Below are 22,485 nucleotides of genomic sequence, written 5' to 3'. Positions count from 1 at the left end.
GGTACGGAGATCATATAGGTACTTTTAAAGGAGACGGGTTAGGATTTCGGCTTTCCGGACCGTGAGACTCCAAGGAGGTCTGTGTGTGGAATATTGTATGCAGGTGGATACATCTTTTACTGTTCTGCTGACTTGATCCATTGGTGAGGTGAGAGTTTTGGGAGACCAGATTGAAGTCTTTTGGTGCAGTTACTCATTCCATTCTGGGATTGGTGGACAGCTACTATTTCTCTTCTATAGCAGTGTTTACTGCCACTTCACTTATGGACTTTATTATTTGTCCTTTTATTATTTGATCTATTTTGTCAGTTACAGTGCATTAACCCCCTTCCTACTGAATATTACCAATACATTGTTATTTATGCAAACTCCCCTCCCAAACTCCCACTCCTTGTACCTCTGGGCCCCTTTACATTACACAGCACCTTGCACCCAAGGACCTCTTTACATTACACAGCCCTTGTACCTCTGGAACCCTTTATATTACACTGCAGCCTGCACCTCTGGACCCATTTACATCCTTTGCAGACAATTTCTGTCTTTGCAGATGACACCAAGCTATGCAGTGGAAAAATGTCCTTACAGGATGTCTCCAATTTACAAGCCAACCTCAATGCTCTGTCTAATTGGGCGACTGTGTGGCAGATGAGGTTTAATGTTGATAAATGTATAAAGTTATGCACTTGGGGGCAGGGATGGACTGGCCATTGGGACTACAGGGAGTTTCCCGGTGGGCCGATGGCTCAGTGGGCCGGCTTCAGTGACAGTGGACCGATGCCCCCCTCCGCTCCTCTGTCTCTCCCTTCCCTCAGCGCTCACCTCCTCTCCCTCCCCGCAGCGCTCACCTGGGGGGAACAAAGAAGCAGGGGGAGGACCAGAGGAGCAGGGGGGATGACAGAGGAGAATGGAGGAAGGGACAGACAGCTGACTCAACAGCTATGGTCTGGGAGTTTCTCCCTTCTGCCTAATCTTGTCCCATAAGGGGGAGCACCGAACTGATTTTTTTGCCCCGGGTGAAATAATGTCTAGCTTCCCCACTGGCACTGCCTATCAGAGTACCAGTACCAGCTGTTCTACTCTAATAAAGTAGAACGGCTAGTGGCTAGTGAAGGGGGAGAGGAGGCTTGGGTGGCCGAGGGGGGTGCTGTGGGAGTTGTCCGGCCACCATGGGAGAGACCTGGGCCAGTCTGGATGAGGTCCAGGGCCAAATTCCTGTCCCAGTCCAGCCCTGCTTGGGGGCTAAGAATATAATCATACATACTAGGGGGAGTACAACTGGGGGAATACGTAGTGGAGAAGGATCTGGGGGTTTTGGTTGATCATAAGCTCAATAATGGCATGCAATGCCAAGCTGCGGTTTCCAAAGCAAGCAAAGTCCTTTCTTGTATTAAGAGAGGTATGGACTCCAGAGAGAGAGATATAATTTTGCTCCTGTACAAATCATTCGTAAGACCTCCTCTGGAATATGCAGTTCAGTTTTGGGCACCAGTTCTCAAAAAGGATATCGGGGAACTGGAGAAAGTGCAGGGAAAGGGCAACCAAACTGACAAGAGGCATGGAGGAGCTCAGCTATGAGGAAAGATTAGAGCAGGGGTCTCCAAACTTTCTAAACAAAGGGCCAGTTTACAGTCTTTCAAGCTTTGGGGGGGCCAGACTTTGGTCAGTGAGAGTAGAAAATGTCCTGGCGTCAGAGGGAGAAAACAATGCCCCATCGTTGGTGTCAATGGGAGGAATAGCGCCCCATCGTAGGCGTCAATGTGAGGAATAGTGCGCCATCATTGATATCAATGGGAAGAAAAGTGACCCATCTTTGGTATCAGTGGGAGAAATAGTGTGCCATCCTTGGTATCAATGAGAGGAATAGTGCGGCATCATTGGTATCAAGGGATGTAATAGTGTGCCATCATTAGTATCAATGGGAGGAATAGTGTGCCATCATTGATGCCAGTGGGAGACTATGAGCCACTGTTGCTGACAGTTAGGGGAATAATGCCCCAAAGGCCAGATAAAAGCAAACAAAGGGCCGCATCTGGCCCTCGGGCCACAGGATTAGAGGAACTGAATGTATTCACTCTTGAGAAGAGGAGAACAAGGGGGGGGGGGGTATGATCAACGTGTACAATATATAAGGGGTCCATATAGTGAACTTCGTGTAGAGTTATTCACTTTACAGTCAACACAGAGGATGCGGGGGCACTCTTTATGTCTAGAGGAAAAGAGATTTCATCACCAAATACGGAAAGGTTTCTTCAGAGTAAGAGCTGTGAAAATGTGGAATAGACTCCCTCTAAGGGTGGTTCTGGCCAGCTCAGTAGATTGCTTTAAGAAAGGTCTGGGTACTTTCCTAAATGTACATAATATAACTGGATACTAAGATTTATAGGTAAAGTTGATCCAGGGAAAATTCGATTGCCTCTCTGGGATCAGGAAGGAATTTTTCCCCCTGATGCAGCAAATTGGAGCTCTGCTGGGGTTTTTTGCCTTCCCCTGGATCAACTGTGGGTATAGAATTGTGTATATAGGATTGTACAATATATATATATATATATATATATATATATATATATATATATATATATATATATATATTTTTTTTTTTACTATGGTTGAACTGGGTGGATGTGTATTTTTCAACCTGACTAACTATAACTATGTAACAAGATATTTTATTATCTGCAAACTGGATGCATTATAACTACATATTTGTTTTAAAAAACTGCACCTCTGGACCCCTTTACATTACAAAACCCCCTGCACCTCTGGACCCCTTTACATTACACAGCCCTTGTACCTCTGGACCTCTTTACATTACACAGCCCTTGTACCTCTGGACCCCTTTACATTACACAGCACCCTGCACCTCTGTACCCATTTACATTACACAGCCCCGCACAGTTCTGGACACGCTGTATGTTACACAGACCCCCTACAGTGCAAACCCCCTTACAGTACAGACCCCCCTACAGTGCAGACCCCCCTACAGTACAGACGCCCCTACAGTGCAGACCCCCTACAGTGCAGACCCCCTACAATACAGACCCTCCTACAGTACAGACCCCCTACAATACAGACCCCCTACAGTGCAGACCCCCCTACAGTGCAGACCCCTCCCTACAGTGCAGACCCCCCAACAATGCAAACCCCTCTCCTACATTGCGGACACCCCTACAGTGCAGACCTCCTCCTACAGTTCAGACCCCCTCCTACAGTGCAGACCCCCCCTACAGTGCAGACCCCCTCCTACAGTGCAGACCCCCTCCTACAGTGCAGACCCCCTCCTACAGTGCAGACCCCCCTCCTACAGTGCAGTCCCCCCATACAGTGCAAACCCCCTCCTACAGAGCAGACCCCCTACAGTGCAGACCCCCCTCCTACAGTGCAGACCCCCCTACAATGCAGACACCCCCCCTCAAATCCATACCAGACTCCTAGGTCTGGTATGGATTTTAAGGGGGAACTCACATGCCAAGATTTAAAAAAAATGGTGTCGGGTCACTCCCAAAATCCATACCAGACCCTTAGCCGAGCATGCAGCCTGGCAGGGCACCTTGTCGCCATATTGATGGGGACAATGGTCTCTTCCACACAACCCTGGGCTGTGATTGTGGGGGTATTATCAGAATCTGGAAGCCCCCTTTAACAAGGTGTGAAAGAGTATGGGGTATATTGTATTCCTACTCATTCACCAAAAAAAACAAAAACACACAGTTTTTGACAATTCCTTTATTAAGAATAAAAAAGCAATGTCCCCTGATGTAGATCAATCATCAATCACGATGCCCTCTGCCACCATGTGTATTTTTATTTATTTTTTACATTTTTTTGGTGAATGGGTAGGCATACTATGTTACCCATACTCATTCACATGGAGGGGGGGGTTTGGGACCTGGGTGCCTCCTTATTAACGAGGACTTCCAGGGTCCGATAAAACCCCTGCCCACAGAACCCCACAATCACAGCCCAGGGTTGTCGGAAAGAGGCCCTTGTCCCCATCAAAATGGGGCAGAGCACCATGCCCCAAAGCACCCCCCATGTTGAGGGCATGAGGCCTGCTATGGTTCAGGAGGAGGGGTGCTTTCTTGTCCCCCCTTCCCGGACCTGCCAGACTTCATACTCGTGTAAGGATCTGGTATTGATTGAGGAGAGGACCCACACTGTTTTTTTTTACATTAAAATCCATACATGACCCAAAGGACCTGGTATGGATTCGGGGGGGGGACCCTCACGCCATTTTTTAACATTTTTGTATTGCCGGCAATGGTATTGTATTGCTGGCAATTTAAAGTTTTATACATGGTACAGATGCGCTCCTTTATATGCAGACTAAGGGGACCCCACAGGCACTGTGTTTGAATTTTTTTTTCTTTTTTTTTTTTCTCAAATAACTTTTTATTGAAAAAAAAAATTGCTTACAACATACAGGAGTATATGATACATCATGAGGAGGGATAAAGAGGTAAGGCACAAATCTGCCTGTGTTACAGGTATTCAAGTAGTGACAAACGTGGACCGTCTTCACGCTCCTAAACAATAGCAAGCACATAACTGAGGTTGAGGGTGCTATATCATAGTAACATATATTAGTACACTGCAAAACGTTAAACATGGGGGGAGTCACAGGGGTACTCCCAATAGGAGGGAGAAAGAAAGAAGAAATAAAAAAAAGGGGGGTAGAGAGGGAAGAAGAGGGAGAGGTCATCGAATTAGCTCATTTACTGGGTCATGGTGGGTCATCTCGAAGGCGCCATGGCTCCCAGACAATGTCATGGGCCTCCAACCTGTCCTGTATCCTGGCAGTCATTCTCTCAATCAGCTTCACATCTTTGATCCTGGTGTGCAAAGCCTCTGGGGTAGGGGGAGAGCGTTTTTTCCAATTTAGGGCTATAAGACAGCGGGCAGCTGTGAGGATATGGCGTGTTAACTTTTTGTTAGGCGTGGAGGTTCTCAGGGGAGATAGGCCCAATAGGAAGAATTTGGGGGACATGGTGACCTGTGAGTCCAGAAGGCGGCCCAACAGTCGCTGTACCACAGTCCAGTAGGGGGTGATCATTGGGCAACTCCAGTAAATGTGAAAGAGGGAGCCCTTGGCTCCCTGACATCGCCAGCAGCGATCAGAACTAGCGGGGTATATGATGTGAAGCATGTCAGGAGTCATATACCAAAAGAGAAGGACTTTATATGCATTTTCCTTGTACAATGTACAAAGTGAACTCTTAGCTTTCCTGGGACCAAATAATCTGCCATTGCTCTATGGGTATTACCTCGTTAAGGGCTTTTCCCCATCGGATCATATAAGAGTGTTTACCCTGGGATTCTAGGGGGTAGGCATTTAGTATTTTGTAGATATCAGTAATTAGGCCTTTCTGGGTTGATCCTGCCAAGACCAGCCTTTCAAAGGGAGTTGGAGGGGAAAATTGCAGGTTAGGTGCTATGGACAGGGCATAATGGTGAATTTGCAAGTAGCTATAGAATACCTTCCAAGGGAGATCAAATTTAGTTTGGAGGCTAGAGAAGGGCATTAGTTTGCGTCACAAGGGGTCTACTAGATTCCCAAAATGAAATAGATTCCGGGATGTCCACGGATGAGACATTTGGTGAGTGAGGCTATCTGGCCCCTTGGGGTTATACATGAATGGGGTCAAAAGCGAGCGCTCCAAAGACAGCCCACATGGTCGCGACAGCCGACGCCAGAGTCGTCGGAGCTGTGACACAGATCCCAGCAAGCGTTCAGAGGGAACCTCCACATCCACACTCCAAAGTAGGTTATTAGGGTGAGTCGGGGCTAGCCACAGTTTTTCAATCTCCGTCCACTTGTTGTAGGACTGCTGGGTGAACCAAGAAGCTATTGCACAAAGTTGAGTGGCCTGGTAATATTTAATGAGGTTAGGAAACGCAAGGTCTCCGTCCGAGCGCGCTGCCATTAGTACCGTCTGGGGTATCCTATGTCTTTTGTAATTCCAGGTAAATTTAAGTAGGTCGGACTGAAGTTTTCTCAAGTGTTTATAGGGGACAGGGATGGGTAACGTTTGAAAAAGATAGAGAGGCTTCGGGAGTATCGTTATTTTAATTGAGGCGATCCGGCCGAGCAGGGAGATATGGTGTTTTTTCCATTGCATCAGCAGGGATCTTATTGAGCGGAATAGGGGAGGAAAGTTTTCCTGGTATAAGGTAGTGAAACTTGGAGTAATGTGTATCCCCAGGTATTTCAGGGAAGTTGTTTTCCATTGATAGGATAAGTTGGCCCGCAAATGAGCAATCTCCGCTCCAGTGATATTAATTGGGAGGGCCTCCGACTTAGAAGTGTTAATTTTGTAGCCTGACAAAGCTCCATACCGGGCCAAATCTACATGAAGGTTCGGGAGGGAAATCCTAGGTTGCGTCAGGGAGAGGATAACGTCGTCCGCGAACAGAGAGATTTTAAATTCCCTGCCCCGGACTGACACCCTCTGAATGGACGGGTTGCCTCGAATAGTGGCTGCTAAAGGTTCAACGCAAAGTGCGAATAGTAGGGGCGAGAGTGGGCACCCCTACCGGGTGCCGTTGGTAATGGGGAAGGAGGGTGAGAGGGCAAAGTGTGTCTTGACCTGGGAGGAGGGGTCGGAGTAGAGATGATGGATCGCACTCATGAATGGGCCTCAGATCCCTACGTGGTGCAATGTGGCGAACATGAAGGGCCACCCAAGCCGGTAAAAGCCTTCTCCGCGTCCAGGCTAAGTAGCAGGGACGCCTTATTTTCCCTGTTCGCCACATCCACCAGATCAATTACCTTTCGGGTGTTATCGCCCACCTGCCTAAGTGGCACAAAGCCCACTTGGTCTTTGTGGATAAGGGAAGGGAGAACCATGTTCAAACGAATCGAGAGTAGTTTTGTAAAAAAATTCAGGTCTGAATTCAGCAGGGCGAAAGGTCTATAGTTGGCACAGAGAACGGGGTCCTTGTCCGGTTTGGGAATCAAAGTGATAAAGGAGCGCTGCATATCTGCAGGGACAGGGGTATCCCGGAAGAAGGTATTAAAAAGTTTGCACATGTGGGGGAGCAGGAGGGGCAGGAAGGCTTTGTAATATTCATAGGGCAGACCATCTGGGCCTTAGGACTTACGGGAGGGCAGGGATTTAATGGTCTGCTCTATCTCCTCCTCAGTGATCCGCATATTTAGGGATGCTAGGTCAGAGGGTTGGAGTCGGAAAACGCCACTTTGTTCCAAATACTGCTCCATGCTAAGGGAGATGTCTGGGGGAAGAGGGTCACTGGGAATGTCAGGATTGTTGTAACGGTTCATATAAAATTCTGCAAATGTGTTGGCTATGTCTCTGGGGTGGGACTGTAGGCAGCCCGAGCTGTCCTTTAATTAGCGAATTTCGTGTTAGTAAAAGACGATTTGCGCTTTTCTGTCTGTTACAGCGTGATGAATGTGCTTACTCCATTACGACTGCTAGTTTTACCAGAACGAGCGCTCCCATCTCATAACTTGCTTCTGAGCATGTGCAGGTTTTTTACGTCGTTTAAGCCCACACACGATCATTTTTTACAACCTGAAAAACGACATTGTTTAAAACGTTGTTAAAAAATGCAGCACGTTCAAATTTTTTTTTGTCGTTTTTCAGAAACCGAAAAATGATGTGATGCCCACACACGATCGTTTTAAATGACAATTTTTAAAAACGTTGTTTTTTACATGCCGAAAAATGATCGTGTGTACGTGCCATTAGGCATCCCCATGCATGTTATTTAAAGTATTTCTATATTTTGAATGTTTCCCTTTAGACCATATGAAAAGACTGTCCCCCACTGAATTGTATTTTTTAAATGCCATAAAGCATGCCTCTGCATCTATAAACATCACACATCATTCCAGCAGGGAAATGTGAGGAGTAATCTCCACTTGTTTTACCAGTCTGTATTATCCCTTCATTGCCATGCCACTTTTCAGTTTTCAGTAGGGTTGTCCCGATACCACTTTTTTAGGACCGAGTACAAGTACCGATACTTTTTATCAAGTACTCACCGATACCAATTACCGATACTTTTTTAAAATCTCATGTGTCAGTATTTTTTTTTACATTTTTTTTATTTATTTACTTTTACAATTTCTTTTTTCTTACAATGCTTTATTTTTTTATTTTTTTAAGGGGGTGGGGGGGAATGCACATTGTCAGTGTGTTTTTTATTTACATTTTTATTTTTTACAACTCATTTTTTTATTGCAATTCGCAAAAGGTAGGAGCCGGGTTTACCGGCTCCTACTGCCGCTCTCCATCCTGACAGATAGAGGGGGGACGCAGCAGCAAGGAGGGGGGCATGACGGCGGCAGCAAGGAGGGGGGCATGACGGCGGCAGAAAGGAGTGGGGAAACGGCGGCAGCACGGAGGGAGGCATGACGGCGGCAGAAAGGAGTTGGGACACGGCGGCAGCACGGAGGGAGGCATGACGACGGCAGAAAGGAGTGGGGGCACGGTGGCAGCACGGAGGCAGGACAGAGGGGGACATGACGGCAGCATGGGGGGACATGGCAGCAGGACGGAGGGGGGCATGACGGCGGCAGAATGGAGGGGGACAGCAGCAGAATGGAGGGGGAATGGAGGAGGAAACAAGGACAGTCAGCGGTGATCAGTGCTTGTAACTCCCCCACCGCGATGATCACCCTGATTGTCCAGGTATCGGGTGAAGCATCGGAGAATTTGCACCGAGTACAAGTACTCGGGCAAATGCTCGGTATCGGTCCCGATACCGATACTAGTATCGGTATCGGGACAACCCTAGTTTTCAGTGTTCTAGTGCTCTAGTTTGATTGACAATTACTCAGTCATGCATCACTGTACCAAAATTCATGGTATATCACTTTTTAGAGACAGACAAGGCTTTCTTTTTAGAGTATTTATTAACCACTTGCCCACCGCGCCATAGACATTTTACTGCTAGTCGAGTTATTCTGGAAGGACGTCCTCCCAGAATCCTCCACTCGCGCGCCCGCTGGGGCGCGCTCCTGGAATCATCCGTGAGCGCCAGGTCTAGAAGACCCGGCGCATCACGGATCGCGGTAAATTGCCGCTGATAGCGGCCGTTTACCACGTGATCGCTCCGTCAAATGACGGAGCGATCACTTGTAAACAAACCGGTGTCATTTGATGACGCCGGTTCCTCCCTCTCCTCTCTGTACCGTTCGGTACAGTGTGAGAGGAGGGGGGGGAGGAGCAGGTGTCAGCAGCACTGAGGGCTGGATCTGTGACAACTGCAGTCACAGATCCAGCCATCCATCCATCCCAGCTCAGCTATCCCTGCGCAATACTCTGCAATACCCCAATACTCTGCACGATACTCTGCAATACCTCAATACTCTGCAATACCCTGCGTGATACTCTGCAATACCCCAATACTCTGCAATACCCTGCGCGATACTCTGCAATACCCCAATACTCTGCAATACCCTGCGCGATACTCTGCAATACCCCAATACTCTGCAATACCCCAATACTCTGCACGATACTCTGCAATACCTCAATACTCTGCAATACCCTGCGCGATACTCTGCAATACCCCAATACTCTACAATACCCTGCGCGATACTCTGCAATACCCCAATACTCTGCAATACCCTGCGCGATACTCTGCAATACCCCAATACTCTGCAATACCCTGCGCGATACTCTGCAATACCCCAATACCCTGCGCGATACTCTGCAATACCCCAATACTCTGCAATACCCTGCGCGATACTCTGCAATACCCCAATACTCTGCAATACCCCAATACTCTGCAATACCCCAATACTCTGCAATACCCTGCGCGATACTCTGCAATACCCTGCGCGATATTCTGCAATACCCCAATACTCTGCAATACCCAAATACTCTGCAATAACCATTTTTTTAAAGCGCCCCTGTCCACGTGTGCTCGCATGCAGAAGCGAACGCATACGTAAGTCCCGCCCACATATGAAAACGGTGTTCAAGCCACACATGTGAGGTATCTCTGCGAACGTTAGAGCGAGAGCAATCATTTTGGCCCTAGACCTCCTCTGTAACTAAAAACATGTAACCAATAAAAGTAATTAAAGCATCGCCTATGGGGATTTTTAAGTAGCGAAGTTTGGCGCCATTCCATGAGTGTGCGCAATTTTGAAGTGTGACATGTTGGGTATCTATTTACTCAGCATAACTTCATCTTTCACATTATGAAAAAAAATTGGGCTAACCTTAACAGTTTTTTTTTTTTTTTTTAAGCACAAAACAGTTTTTTTTAAAAATATGTGTTCAAAAATTTCTGCGAAAATACCATGCGAGATAAAAAGTTGTAACGGCCGCCATTGTTTTCTCTAGGGTCTTTGCTAAAAAAGCATATATAATGTTTTGGGGTTCTATGTAATTTTCTAGCAAATAAATGATGATTTTTACATGTAGGAGAGAAATGTCAGAATTGGCCTGGGTGCTCCAGAACGCCTGATGGTGCTCCCTGCACGTTGGGCCTCTGTATGTGGCCACGCTGTGTAAAAGTCGCACACATGTGGTATCGCCGTACTCGGGAGGAATAGCAGAATGTGTTTTGGGGTGTAATTTGTGGTATGCATATGCTGTGTGTGAGAAATAACCTGCTAATATGACAGAAACTAGATTATTATTTTTTTTAACAGAATTTTCAGTCGTTTTTCTTTTATAGCGCAAAAAATAAAAAACCCAGAGGTGATCAAATACCACCAAAAGAAAGCTCTATTTGTGTGAAAAAAAGTACAAAAAATTCAAATGGGTACAATGTTGTATGACTGAGTAATTGTCATTCAAATTGTGAGAGCACCGAAAGCTGAAAATTGGTCTGGTCAGGAAGGGGGTTTAAGTGCCCAGTGGTCAAGAGGTTAAACACAGTTTTTTTTAAAATTATTATTATATTTCAGAAAATAGACTAAACATTTCCCTATTGGAAGATTTCCTCTCTATTTCTGTTCTGGCAACCACAAATTTCTGATTCACTTTCAGTGGTAACGATCATTAGGAAAAATAGAAAGAATGACACAAACAACAATGAACATCCTGATAGGTATTCTAATCCTTCTCCTCTTAAAGTGATTGTAAAGTCTTGTTTAAAAAATAAAAATAACAAACATGTTTTACTTACCTGCCCTGTGCAGTGGATTTGCACAAAGCAGCCTGGATCCTACAAAGCAGCCTGGATCCTCCTCTTCTTGGGTCACTGGTCCTGGCCCCTCCCTCCTGTTGAGTGCCCCCACAGCAACAGGCTTTTTATCTTAATGCATATAATGCAGTAAGATAAAAAACCTTCTGCCTTTACAACTCCTTTAAAGGGGTTGTAAAGGAAAACATTTTTTTCCCTAAATAGCTTCCTTTACCTTAGTGCAGTCCTCATTCACTTCCATCCTTCCATTTTGCTTTTAAATGTCCTTATTTCTTATGAGAAATCCTCACTTCCTGTTCTTCTGTCTTTAACTACAGGCAGTAATGCAAGGCTTTCTCCCTGGCGTGGAGAAAGCCTCTTGAGGGGGGAGGGGGCGAGCAGGATTGTCAGGATGCCCACTAACACACAGCTCCTTTCTATATCTGCAAAGTAGAGAGTGTCCTGAGCAGGAGTGCTCGCTCCCTCCCCCCTCAAGAGGCTTTCTCCACACCAGGGAGAAAGCCTTGCATTACTGCGTGTAGTTACAGACAGAAGAACAGGAAGTGAGGATTTCTCAAAAGAAATGAGGACATTTAAAAGCAAAATGGAAGGATGAGGTAAGTGAAGGAGGACTGCACTAAGGTAAAGGAAGCTATTTAGGGAAAACATTTTTTTCCTTTACAACCCCTTTAAGCTAAATCTAAAGAAACAAGTTTTGATATTAGTTATATGTTAATACCTTTTTAATATCCCTTCTGATATGCCATGGAGTTTGTGAGAGGTATGCTAGTATGAGTTCAAAAATATTTTTCTTGTTTTTTATCTTTAGTGGTATTTTACAGATGTTGCAGCACAAGTGTGGGCAAATATTTAATGTTGCTGTTTTCAAAATGCAGAAAGTACCAGTTTATATTGTAGATTTTATGTATTTTATATAAAGAAAAAATAAGCTAGCAGTTTGCATGTGCTAACTTTTATGTTTTAAATCTTTTAGGGCTTTTTTGTATGGCTCAAAAAACCAACTATGCGTTACACTTCTTGACAATCAGAGGTCTTCAATGGTGCATCGAAGGAGTGATGTAGCTATATATGAAAGAAAACGTACGTTCTTAATTTGCAACATATATTATTTATTTAGTTTATTGAAGTTTTATTATATATAAGTAAAATTTAAAATTGTGCTGCGCTAATGAATAAATCTAGACCTGTGTGGTCATGATGTGAACATGTACAAAAAAGGTGTGACCAAATATGCACAAAATATATAAATAGTGTGTAAACAATATACTTGCGGCAGCAAGTAAATATGCGTGGAAAACCAAGTGACAATAAATGTATTCCAACACTAAAAAGTATTATGAAAAGTGGTCATGAGTCACTTCAGAAAAGGGTCCATGTAAACAGTTAATGATGTCAATCAGGTGTAATCCTCGCCAGCAAGGTAAGATATGAGGCATGGAACAGTGATGATGATGGCAATCTTGATGATAAAACCAATATGTAAATAAACATAAATCCAGAAAAGGTATAAGATGGGTACTCTTAGGCCCTGTACACACGATCAGTCCAAACTGATGAAAACGGACTGAAGTTCAGTTTCATCAGTCCAAACCTACCGTGTGTATGGCCCATCAGACTTTTGTCCTTCAGACCAAAGTTTTAAAACTTGCTTTAAAATCGGACTGATGACCGTTCGGTCAAAACCGATGGATAGTACGCAAAAGCATCGGTTCAAAACCCGCGCATGCTCAGAATCAAGTCAACGCATGCTTGGAAGCATTAAACTTCGTTTTTTTTAGCACGCCGTTGTGTTTTACGTCACCGCGTTGGACTCGATCGGATTTTGAACAGATGGTGTGTAGACACATCAGACCATCAGTCTATCAGACCATCAGACTTCAGCCTTCAGTCCGTTTTCATCAGTTTGGACTGATCGTGTGTACAAGGCCTTACCGTGTGGGGTGGACACAAAACCTCTCAGAAATGGATCAAATAGGCAAAGGTAAGAGTGATGGTATCTCCAGCACCTCCAAAGGTTGTATCTGGTATAATCCGGAAGTTCATCCCATCTGTTCCCCGATATTTTCCAGAAATTTAAAAGCTCCAAACTCAATCACTGGTTCCCACTTCCCAGCAGCTCAATGTTGTGGATAGCAAGGATCCAAAAATAAGTATTATCCCTCCAGGGATTTACGATATGGCATAAAAAGGAACAAGAAAAAAAGGCCTCCACATAGCGTAGGTTAAAAAAGTAAACCCAAGGGATTTATTAAAATTAAACACAAGGCAAAAAGAACAAAGATAAAAACAAGGATAAAATATAAATGGTTGTAAAAATCCAGCGATAATTACAATGGTGATCACTGCTAAAAAAGGCGCAGGATAAGCAACAAGCATAGAACCCTATGCATTTCGTCCTACAGGACTTCTATCCGTGATCACCATTGTAACTATTGCTGGATTTTTACAACCATTTATATTTTATCCTTGTTTTTATCTTTGATGTTTACCAGCACGGGGATGCACAGGTGTTGCATACATCCCCATGCCGGCAGTCTCATAGCAGTCTATTGGGATGCAGTAGCTGCACAGACACAGCCGCGCCCGCTGCCCCTTATGTGACATCTGTCTGGGTGTGGATGCACAGCCCCGAATGCACCTGCACTGTTGTTACATTGGGGGGCAGCCACTGCATCCCAATAGACAGCCATGGGACTGCCGGCAGTTAAACATGACACTGCACAGGGAATAGATTTAATTGTTTCATGTGAGCAAAGTGAGCAAAACATAGCAATATACAATTATCTCACAACAGTACACCCCTCACAATTTTGCAAATATTTTATTATACCTTTTCATGTGACAACACTGAAGAAATTACACTTTGCTACAATGTAAAGTAGTGAGTGAACAGCTTGTATAACAGTATAAATTTGCAGTCCCCTCAAAATAACACCATTAATGTCCATTAACTCCATTAATGTCTAAACTGCTAGCAACAAAAGTGAGTACACCTCTAAGTGAAAATTGCCAATTTGGGCCCAATTAGCCATTCCAGCCATCCCCCCCCCGTTGTCATGTTACAAGGTCTCAGGTGTGAATGGGGAGCATGTGTGTTAAATTTTGTGTTATAGCTCTCTCATACTGGTCGCTGGAAGTTTAACATGGCAAAGAACTGGTTCGCGCCAAATTCGAGTTACATTTTTACAGCCCATATTTCACTGCGGCATCGCAGTGCAATGCTGGCTGATGATTGGCCAAGCATGCACTATGACCCGCATGCTTGGCCAATCACAGCTTGCAAAAGACGGAGAGCCATAATTGGCCAAAGCCAGGGTGGCTTTGGCCAATTATGGCTCAGGGGGTTTAGTACACGCCCCACACTATAAAAGGCCGCCTGCAGGTCAGCCTTGTGTAGTGTGTTGCAGTGGTTAAAAGAGAGGAGACAGAGAGAGAGAGATAGTGTCATTTTTAGTAGGTAGATAGAGCAGGCAGGCAGGGAGGCTAGTCAGTTAAAGTTACAGTGTGTAGAGGATATATATGCATCCCAGGTGTTGTATATATATTTATACACTGTATAGTTTAGCTAGATCAGCTCTTCCTAATTTACTGGCAGGCAGGTGATTGAATTGCCTGTGTCCTCTGCAGTGTGCACCATAAAGCTACGTAGTGTGTGTACTGCCTTTGTCCTCTGTAGTTTGCACCTAAAGCTATTTGGTGTGTACTGTCCGTGCCCTCTGCAGATTGCACCTAAAGCTACGTAGTGTGTATTTTCCGTGTCCTCTGCAGTGTGCACCTAAAGCTACGTGGTGTGTGTACTGTCTGTGTCTGTGCTATTTTTCTCAATGATTTTCATCCATATTGCAGGGACCAAGACATTACATTAAAGCCGCAAGCAGTTTTAAATTACTTTTTTCTTATAGTAATTAAAGGAATTTTTAATTTCATTTTTTTTTTAATTTAAGCATCATTAACATCACTGCTCCAGAAAAAAACAACAGTTTTTAAAACTTTTTTTCCATTGATACATGTTCCCTGGGGCAAGACCCGGGTTCTCAAAGACGTTTTACGACAATAACTTGCATATTAGGCTTTAAAATGAGCACTTTTGAATTCGAACGTTCGAGTCCCATAGACGTCAATGGGGTTCTAAATGTTCGTGGGAACAGTCGGTCCGTTCAAAGGTTTTGGTGCGAACCGAACAGGGGGGTGTTCGGCTCATCCCTACTCTACATAAAGACGGCCTAGGCTATAAGAAGATTGCCAGGACCCTGAAACTGAGCTGCAGCATGGTGGCCAAGACCATACAGAAGTTGAGTGCACGTGCTCAGCATCATATCCAGAGATTGTGTTTGGGAAATATATATATTGTATATATATATATATATATATATATATATACACACATACACAGTATATATGTACACACACACACACACACTGGGTAAAATAAGTGTTAAACACGTTTTTGTAGGTAAATATGTATTGACATGCAATTTTCACCACATGTCAGTAACAACAAGAACAAATATGCAATCCATACATACAAAGAAACCAAAACAGATACGTTTAGAAATTAAGTTATGTGTAAAAAAAATAGAACGACACAGGGAAAAAGTATTGAACACGCTAACTGAACTCTATTTAATACTTCGTACAAAATCCTTTGTTGGTAATGACAGCTTCCACATAACTCCTGTATGGATAAACTAGTCGCAAGCATTGCTCAGGTGTAGGGTTGAGCGAACCCGAACTGTAAAATTCGGGTTCGGTACGGACTTTGGTTTTTTTTTGCTCCCGAACCCGAATAATTGGAAAAAGTTTGGGTTCGGGTTCGGAGTTCGGCTATTTTATGGCGCGCTGCACGGCAACCAATCGCCATTTGTTATACTAGAGTTACTAGGAAGCCATCACAGCCATGCCTACTAATGGCATGGCTGTGATTGGCCAATGCAGCATGTGACCCAGCATGTGACCAGCCTCTATATTAGATAGAGGCACACAGCACAGGTCGTCACTCTGCATTAGCTAGTGTAGGGAGAGGCTGCTGCTGGTTGAGGGACAGTGTCAGAGAGGTGTATCCTGCTTCAGAAATCTACACAAGCACTCTTTATTTCTGTGAGATCTGCATCTTATGGTTTATGGCTTGTCATTATGCTGTAGCTATGGTAGGGACAGGCTGCTGTTGATTGACGGACAGTGTCAGAGAGGTGTATCCTGATTCAGAAATCTACACAAGCACTCTTTATTTCTGTGAGATCTGCATCTTATAGTTTAGGAATTTTGTTCAGCTATTTGCTATAGGGACAGGCTGCTGTTTATTGAGGGACAGTGTCAGAGAGGTGTATCCTGCTTCAGAAATCTACACAAGCACTCTTTATTTCTGTGAGATCTGCATCTTATAGTTTAGGGAGAGGTTCCAGCTATTTCCTATAGGGACAGCAATCTATAGGTGACTCTCTGCATATTTCACCAGCACTGCACCTGCCACCACCTGTGATATACTGTGTGTGTCCAGTACATAGTTTAGGGAGAGGTTCCAGCTATTTCCTAAAGGGACAGCAGTCTATAGGTGACTCTATATATTACACCAGCACTACACCTGCCACCACCTGTGATATACTGTGTGTGTCCAGTACATAGTTTAGGGAGAGGTTCCAGCTATTTCCTATAGGGACAGCAATCTATAGGTGACTCTCTGCATATTTCACAAGCACTGCACCTGTCCCCTGTGATATACTGTGTGTGTCCAGTGCATAGTTTAGGGAGAGGTTCCAGCTATTTGCTATAGGGACAGCAGTCTATAGGTGGCTCTCTGTATATTTCACCAGCACTGCACCTTCCATCACCTGTGATATACTGTATGTGTCCAGTACATTGTTTAGGGCTAGGTCCCTGCTTCTTGCTATAGGTAGAGAAATATATAGGTGAATCTCTGCCTATTTCACCAGCACTCTACCTGTCCCCTGTGATATACTGTCTGTGCAGTACATTGTTTAGGGCTAGGTTCCTGCTTCTTGCTATAGGTAGAGAAATATATAGATGAATCTCTGCCTATTTCACCAGCACTCTACCTGTCCCCTGTGATATACTGTCTGTGCAGTACATTGTTTAGGGCTAGGTTCCTGCTTCTTGCTATAGGTAGAGAAATATATAGGTGAATCTCTGCCTTTTTCACCATATTACACTATTGTTGTATTTAAAAAACACCCATTTAGGGCAAGATCCATCTTTTGAGAAATATGAGGAAAACGTCAACTGAGGGACGTGGCCACGGTCGTGGTACTGCTGGTGGAGCTCCTGTTACAGGGAGAGGACGTGGTCGATCTGTGCCAGCTACACGCACAAGTGAAACACCTTTCTCAGGTGCGAGTAGCCGACAGAGCCTGCAGCGGTATTTGGTCGGGTCTAATCCAGCTCTACGAATGTTGAGGCCAGGAGCAGAACAGGTGGTAGTAGATTGGGTTGCTGACAGTGCCTCCAGTTCCTTCACATTGTTTTCCAACCAGTCTTGTGCTGAAAGTTCAGAGTTGGCGCCTGCAGCCGATGTCCACCATCAGTCTTTCACCTCACCCCCTTGCAAATCAGCCAAGCAGTCTGAGCCCCAAATCATGCAGCAGTCTCTTCTTCTTTTTGATGAGTCTGTTAGCATGTGTTCCCAGGGCCATCCACCTAGCCCAGCCCCAGAAGTGGAAGAGAGTGAGTGCACCGATGCCCAACCACTTATATTTCAGGATGAGTACATGGGGGGACCATCACAGCACGTCTTGGATGATGATGAAACACAGTTGCTGGTGCTTTTGCAATTGTGCAGACCGACAAGGAGGGCAGTGGTGAAGACTGGGTGGAAGATGATGTGGAGGACGATGAGGTCCTCGACCCGACATGGAATCAACCTCATGCAGGTGACCCATGTAGTTTGGAGGAAGAGGCGGTGGTCGCACAGAGCCACCAGCACAGCAGAAGAGGGAGCAGGGTGCCAAAGCAGAGCGTCCGTCCCCTAGACAGTACGCCTGCTACTGCCCAACGCAGCAAGGGACCGAGCACAACAAAGCCAGGTCCAAGGAGTTCCCTAGCGTGGCAGTTCTTCACACAATGTGCTGATGACAAGACACGCGTGGTTTGCACGTTGTGCAATCAGAGCCTGAAGCGAGGCATAAACGTTCTCAACCTGAGCACAACCTGCATGACCAGGCATCTAAGTGCAAAGCACGAGCTGCAGTGGAGTAGACACCTCAAAAACCAAGAAAGGTCTCTGGCTCCTCCTGCTTCCTCTTCTGCATCAGTCTTGGGCCTCTCAGCCTCTTCATCCACCTCTGTAGTGACAGTGCCACCTGCCACCCCTCAATTAGAGGACCGGCAAGCAACACTACCACCTGGGTCCCCAAACATCTCCACAATGTCCCATGGAAGCATTCAGCTCTCTATCTCCCAAACACTGGAGCGGAAGAGGAAGTACCCCCCTACCCACCCGCGATCCCTGGCCCTGAATGCCAGCATTTCAAAATTACTGGCCTTTAAAATGCTGTCATTCCATCTAGTGGAGACACAGAGTTTTAAAAGCCTGATGGCATTGGCTGTCCCAAAGTACGTCGTGCCCAGCCGCCACTACTTTTCCAGGCGAGCCATTCCTTCCCTGCACAACCAAGTGGGTGACAAAATCAGGTGTGCACTGCGCAACGCCATCTGTGCCAAGGTCCACCTAACTATGGATACGTGGACCAGTAAGCATGGTCAGGGACATTATATCTCCCTAACAGTGCACTGGGTAAATGCAGTGGCGGCTGGGCCTGAGGCGGATAGCAGTTTGGCGCATGTCCTTCCACCACCGAGGATTGCAGGGCGCTTCAGTTTGCCTCCTGTTCCTAACTCCTTTTACTCCACTTCCTCATCCTCTACCGCCTCCTCATCCAGTCAGCGTAACAAATTCACCACCAACTTCAGCACAGCCATGGGTAAATGCCAGCAGGCAGTTTTAAAACTTTCCTGTTTGGGGGAAAAAACCACACACCGCGCAGGAGTTGTGGAGGGACATGGAACAACAGACTGATGAGTGGTTGGCGTCAGTGAGCCTCAAGCCGGGCCTGGTGGTGTGCGATAACGGGCGAAATCTCGTAGCAGCTCTGGGCCTAGCCGGTTTGACGCACATCCCTTGCTTGGCGCATGTGCTGAATTTGGTGGTGCAGAGTTTCCTGAAAACTTACCCCGATATGCCACAGCTGCTGCAGAAAGTGCGGGCCGTCTGTGCGCACTTTCGGCGTTCTCACCCTGCTGCTGCTCGCCTGGCAGCGCTGCAGCGTAACTTCGGCCTTCCCGCTCACCGCCTCAGGCCGAGTACTCACGATCAAACATGTCCGATGAAACCGGTCCGCGGACCGTTTTCATCGGACATGTCTGCCCGGGGACTGCCCGGGGACTTCTGTTCGGTGGCTATACACACCATCGAACAGAAGTCCGCGCGTAAACAATACGCGGGGCATGTCCGCGGTGTCGCCGCGTCGATGACGCGGTGTCGCAGCGACAATGACGCAGCGACGTGGGCGGCCTGCCTTTAAAATGCTTCCACGCATGCGTCGAAGTCATTCGACGCATGCGAGGGATGGCGGGTGGCAGGACATGTACGGTAGGTCTGTACAGACGACCGTACATGTCCGGTCCGTACCTGTCCGATCCGCCCGAAAATGGTCCGCTCGGGCCAACACACGGCCAAACATGTCTGCTGAAACTGGTCTGCGGACCAGTTTTAGCAGACATGTTTGGTCGTGAGTACGGGGCCTCATATGTAATGTGCCCACAAGGTGGAACTCCACCTTGCACATGCTGGCCAGACTGTGCGAGCAGCAGCAGGCCATAGTGGAGTCTCAGCTGCAGCACGCACGCGTGAGTCGCTCTGCGGAACAGAACCACTTCACCACCAATAACTGGGCCTCCATGCGAGACCTGTGTGCCTTGTTGCACTGTTTCGAGTACTCCACCAACATGGCCAGTGCCGATGACGCCGCTCTCAGCGTGACTATCCCAGTTCTATGCCTCCTTGAAAAAATGCTACGGACGATGATGGAAGAGGATGTGGCACAGGAGGAGGAGGACGAAGAATCGGGATCATTTCCAAGGCTTTCAGGGCAGTCATTCACAAGTGGCTCCGAGGGTGGGTTCGTGCACCAACAAAGGCCAGGTACACAATTGTCCAGCAAGGGCACAGTTCTGGAGGATGACGCGGTGGAGGATGAGGAGAAAGACATGGAGGAGGAGGAGGAACCATGTTCACAGCAGGATGGCATCCAGACCAGCTCATGGCCATCACTGGTGCATGGCTGGGGGGATACAGAGGACACAGATGATACACCTCCCACAGAGGACAGCTTTTCGTTGCCTCTGGGCAGCCTGGCACACATGAGCAATTACATGCTGCAGTGTCTCCGCCACGACCGGCGTGTTTCGCACATTATAACAGGTGCTGATTACTGGCTGGCCACGCTGCTGGATCCCCGTTACAAAGACAATGTACCGTCCTTAATTCCGTCACTGGAGCGTAAACGCAAGATGCGCGAGTACAAGCGCACGCTGGTAGATGCGCTGCTGGTGCAATTCCCACCTGGCAGCGGGGGGCACAGTGGAAGCAGAAGGCGAAGGAAGAGGAGGAGGAAGAGGTCGCCAACGCAGCAGGGGCACTGCCAGCACCTCAGAAGGCAGGGTTAGCATGGCCGAAATGTGGAAAAGCTTTGTCAGCACGCCACAACAAACAGCACCACCAGCTGATATGGAACGTTTTAGCAGGAGGCAGCATTTCAGCAACACGGTGGAGTAGTATGTGTGCACACGCCTACACGTACTGAATGACGGCTAGGCCCCCTTAAACTTCTGGGTCTCCAAATTGGGCACATGGCCTGAGCTTGCCCTTTACGCCTTTGGAGGTGCTGGCCTGCCCTGCGGCCAGTGTATTGTCTGAACGTGTATTTAGCATGGCAGGGGGCGTTATCACAGACAAGCGCAGCCGCCTGTCCAAAGCCAATGTGGACAAGCTTACGTTCATTAAAATGAACCAGGCATGGATCCCAGAGGACTTGTCCGTACCTTGTGCAGAGTAGACACCGGGCCGGCCTTACCCAGCCATTGTTTTTTTTCTGAACTTTCTAGGGTTGCCATCTCATCCCTTTAAAAGCAAAAACATATTAATTACACAGGTTCTCTGGCTGATTAAGGTGCTGCTAATTAAACTCACTTGGTGCCTTATCGACATTAAATTAGCCCCAGAACCTGTGTAATTACTCTGTGTTCAGGTTTAAAGGGATGAGGTTGCAACCCTAGATCTTTCTCACTCTTTTGGGGTTTACCCTAATTTAAAAAATAAATCAATTAAAAACCAAAACTTGCTGTGTTGGCTACCTCCTCCTCCTCCACCGCCGCTTCCACCTACACCGCCACATCCACCTCAACCTCCTACTACATAAAGTTGTATTCAAAATTATTCAACCCCCACTGAAATTGATTGTTTTGGCCAGTGTGACATTGATTTTGATCATTCAGTCATCCTGCTTACAATTAAATCAAAGAGGCACGTGTAGGTCAGACAAATATAACATAACATTTATAATGAAATAACCACAAATGTCTTTTCTGTGCTCACATCATTATCAGTTTGAATGTCACTTGGGGGTTGAATAAATCTTAGTACTTAGTACAACATCATTTTACAGTTATAACAGCTTTTAAACGTGAAGCATAGCTTGACACAAGTGTCTTGCAGTGATCTATGGGTATCTTCGCCCATTCGTCATGGGCAAAAGCCTCCAGTTCAGTCACATTCTTAGGCTTGGGCACTGCAACTGCTTTCTTTAAGTCCCACCAGAGGTTCTCAATCGGATTTAAGTCTGGTGACTGTGATGGCCACTCCAAAATGTTCCAGCCTTTAATCTGCAACCATGCTCTAGTGGACTTGGAGGTATGCTTGGGATCATTGTCCCATTGAAAGGTCCAAGCCTCAGGTTTGTGACGGACTGCATCACATTGTCATCCAAAATCTCCTGGTATTGAAGAGAATTCATGGTACCTTGCACACGCTGAAGCTTCCCTGTACCTGCAGAAGCAAAAAACAGCCCCAAAGCATGATTGACCCCCCCGCCATGCTTCACAGTAGGCAAGGTGTTCCTTTCATCATAGGCCTTGTTCTTCCTCCTCCAAACATAGCGTTGATCCATGGGCCCAAACAGTTCTAATTTTGTTTCATCAGTCCACAGAACACAATCCCAAAACTTCTTGTGGTTTGTCCACATGACTTTTGGCATACTGCTGTCGACTCTTCTTATTCTTTAGAGACAGCAAGGGGGTGCGCCTGGGAGTTCTGGCATGGAGGCCTTTATTACGCAGTGTGTGCCGTATTGT

The 22,485-nt window shown here is 46.3% G+C and overlaps 1 protein-coding gene across 1 annotated transcript in view; it reads left to right on the top strand.

Moving 5' to 3' along the window:
- Positions 1–22,485, top strand: part of PLG (plasminogen) — a 179,833-nt gene that overhangs the window by 27,734 nt on the left and 129,614 nt on the right. Inside the window, exon 3 of the mRNA XM_040350604.1 lies at positions 12,098–12,204. Coding sequence (XP_040206538.1) covers positions 12,098–12,204 — 107 coding nt within the window. The remainder of the gene's footprint in view (positions 1–12,097; positions 12,205–22,485) is intronic.

Source organism: Rana temporaria, chromosome 4 (assembly GCF_905171775.1).
Source record: "Rana temporaria chromosome 4, aRanTem1.1, whole genome shotgun sequence".
Lineage (NCBI taxonomy): Eukaryota > Metazoa > Chordata > Amphibia > Anura > Ranidae > Rana > Rana temporaria.
This window is presented reverse-complemented; position numbering and strand designations above follow the sequence as displayed.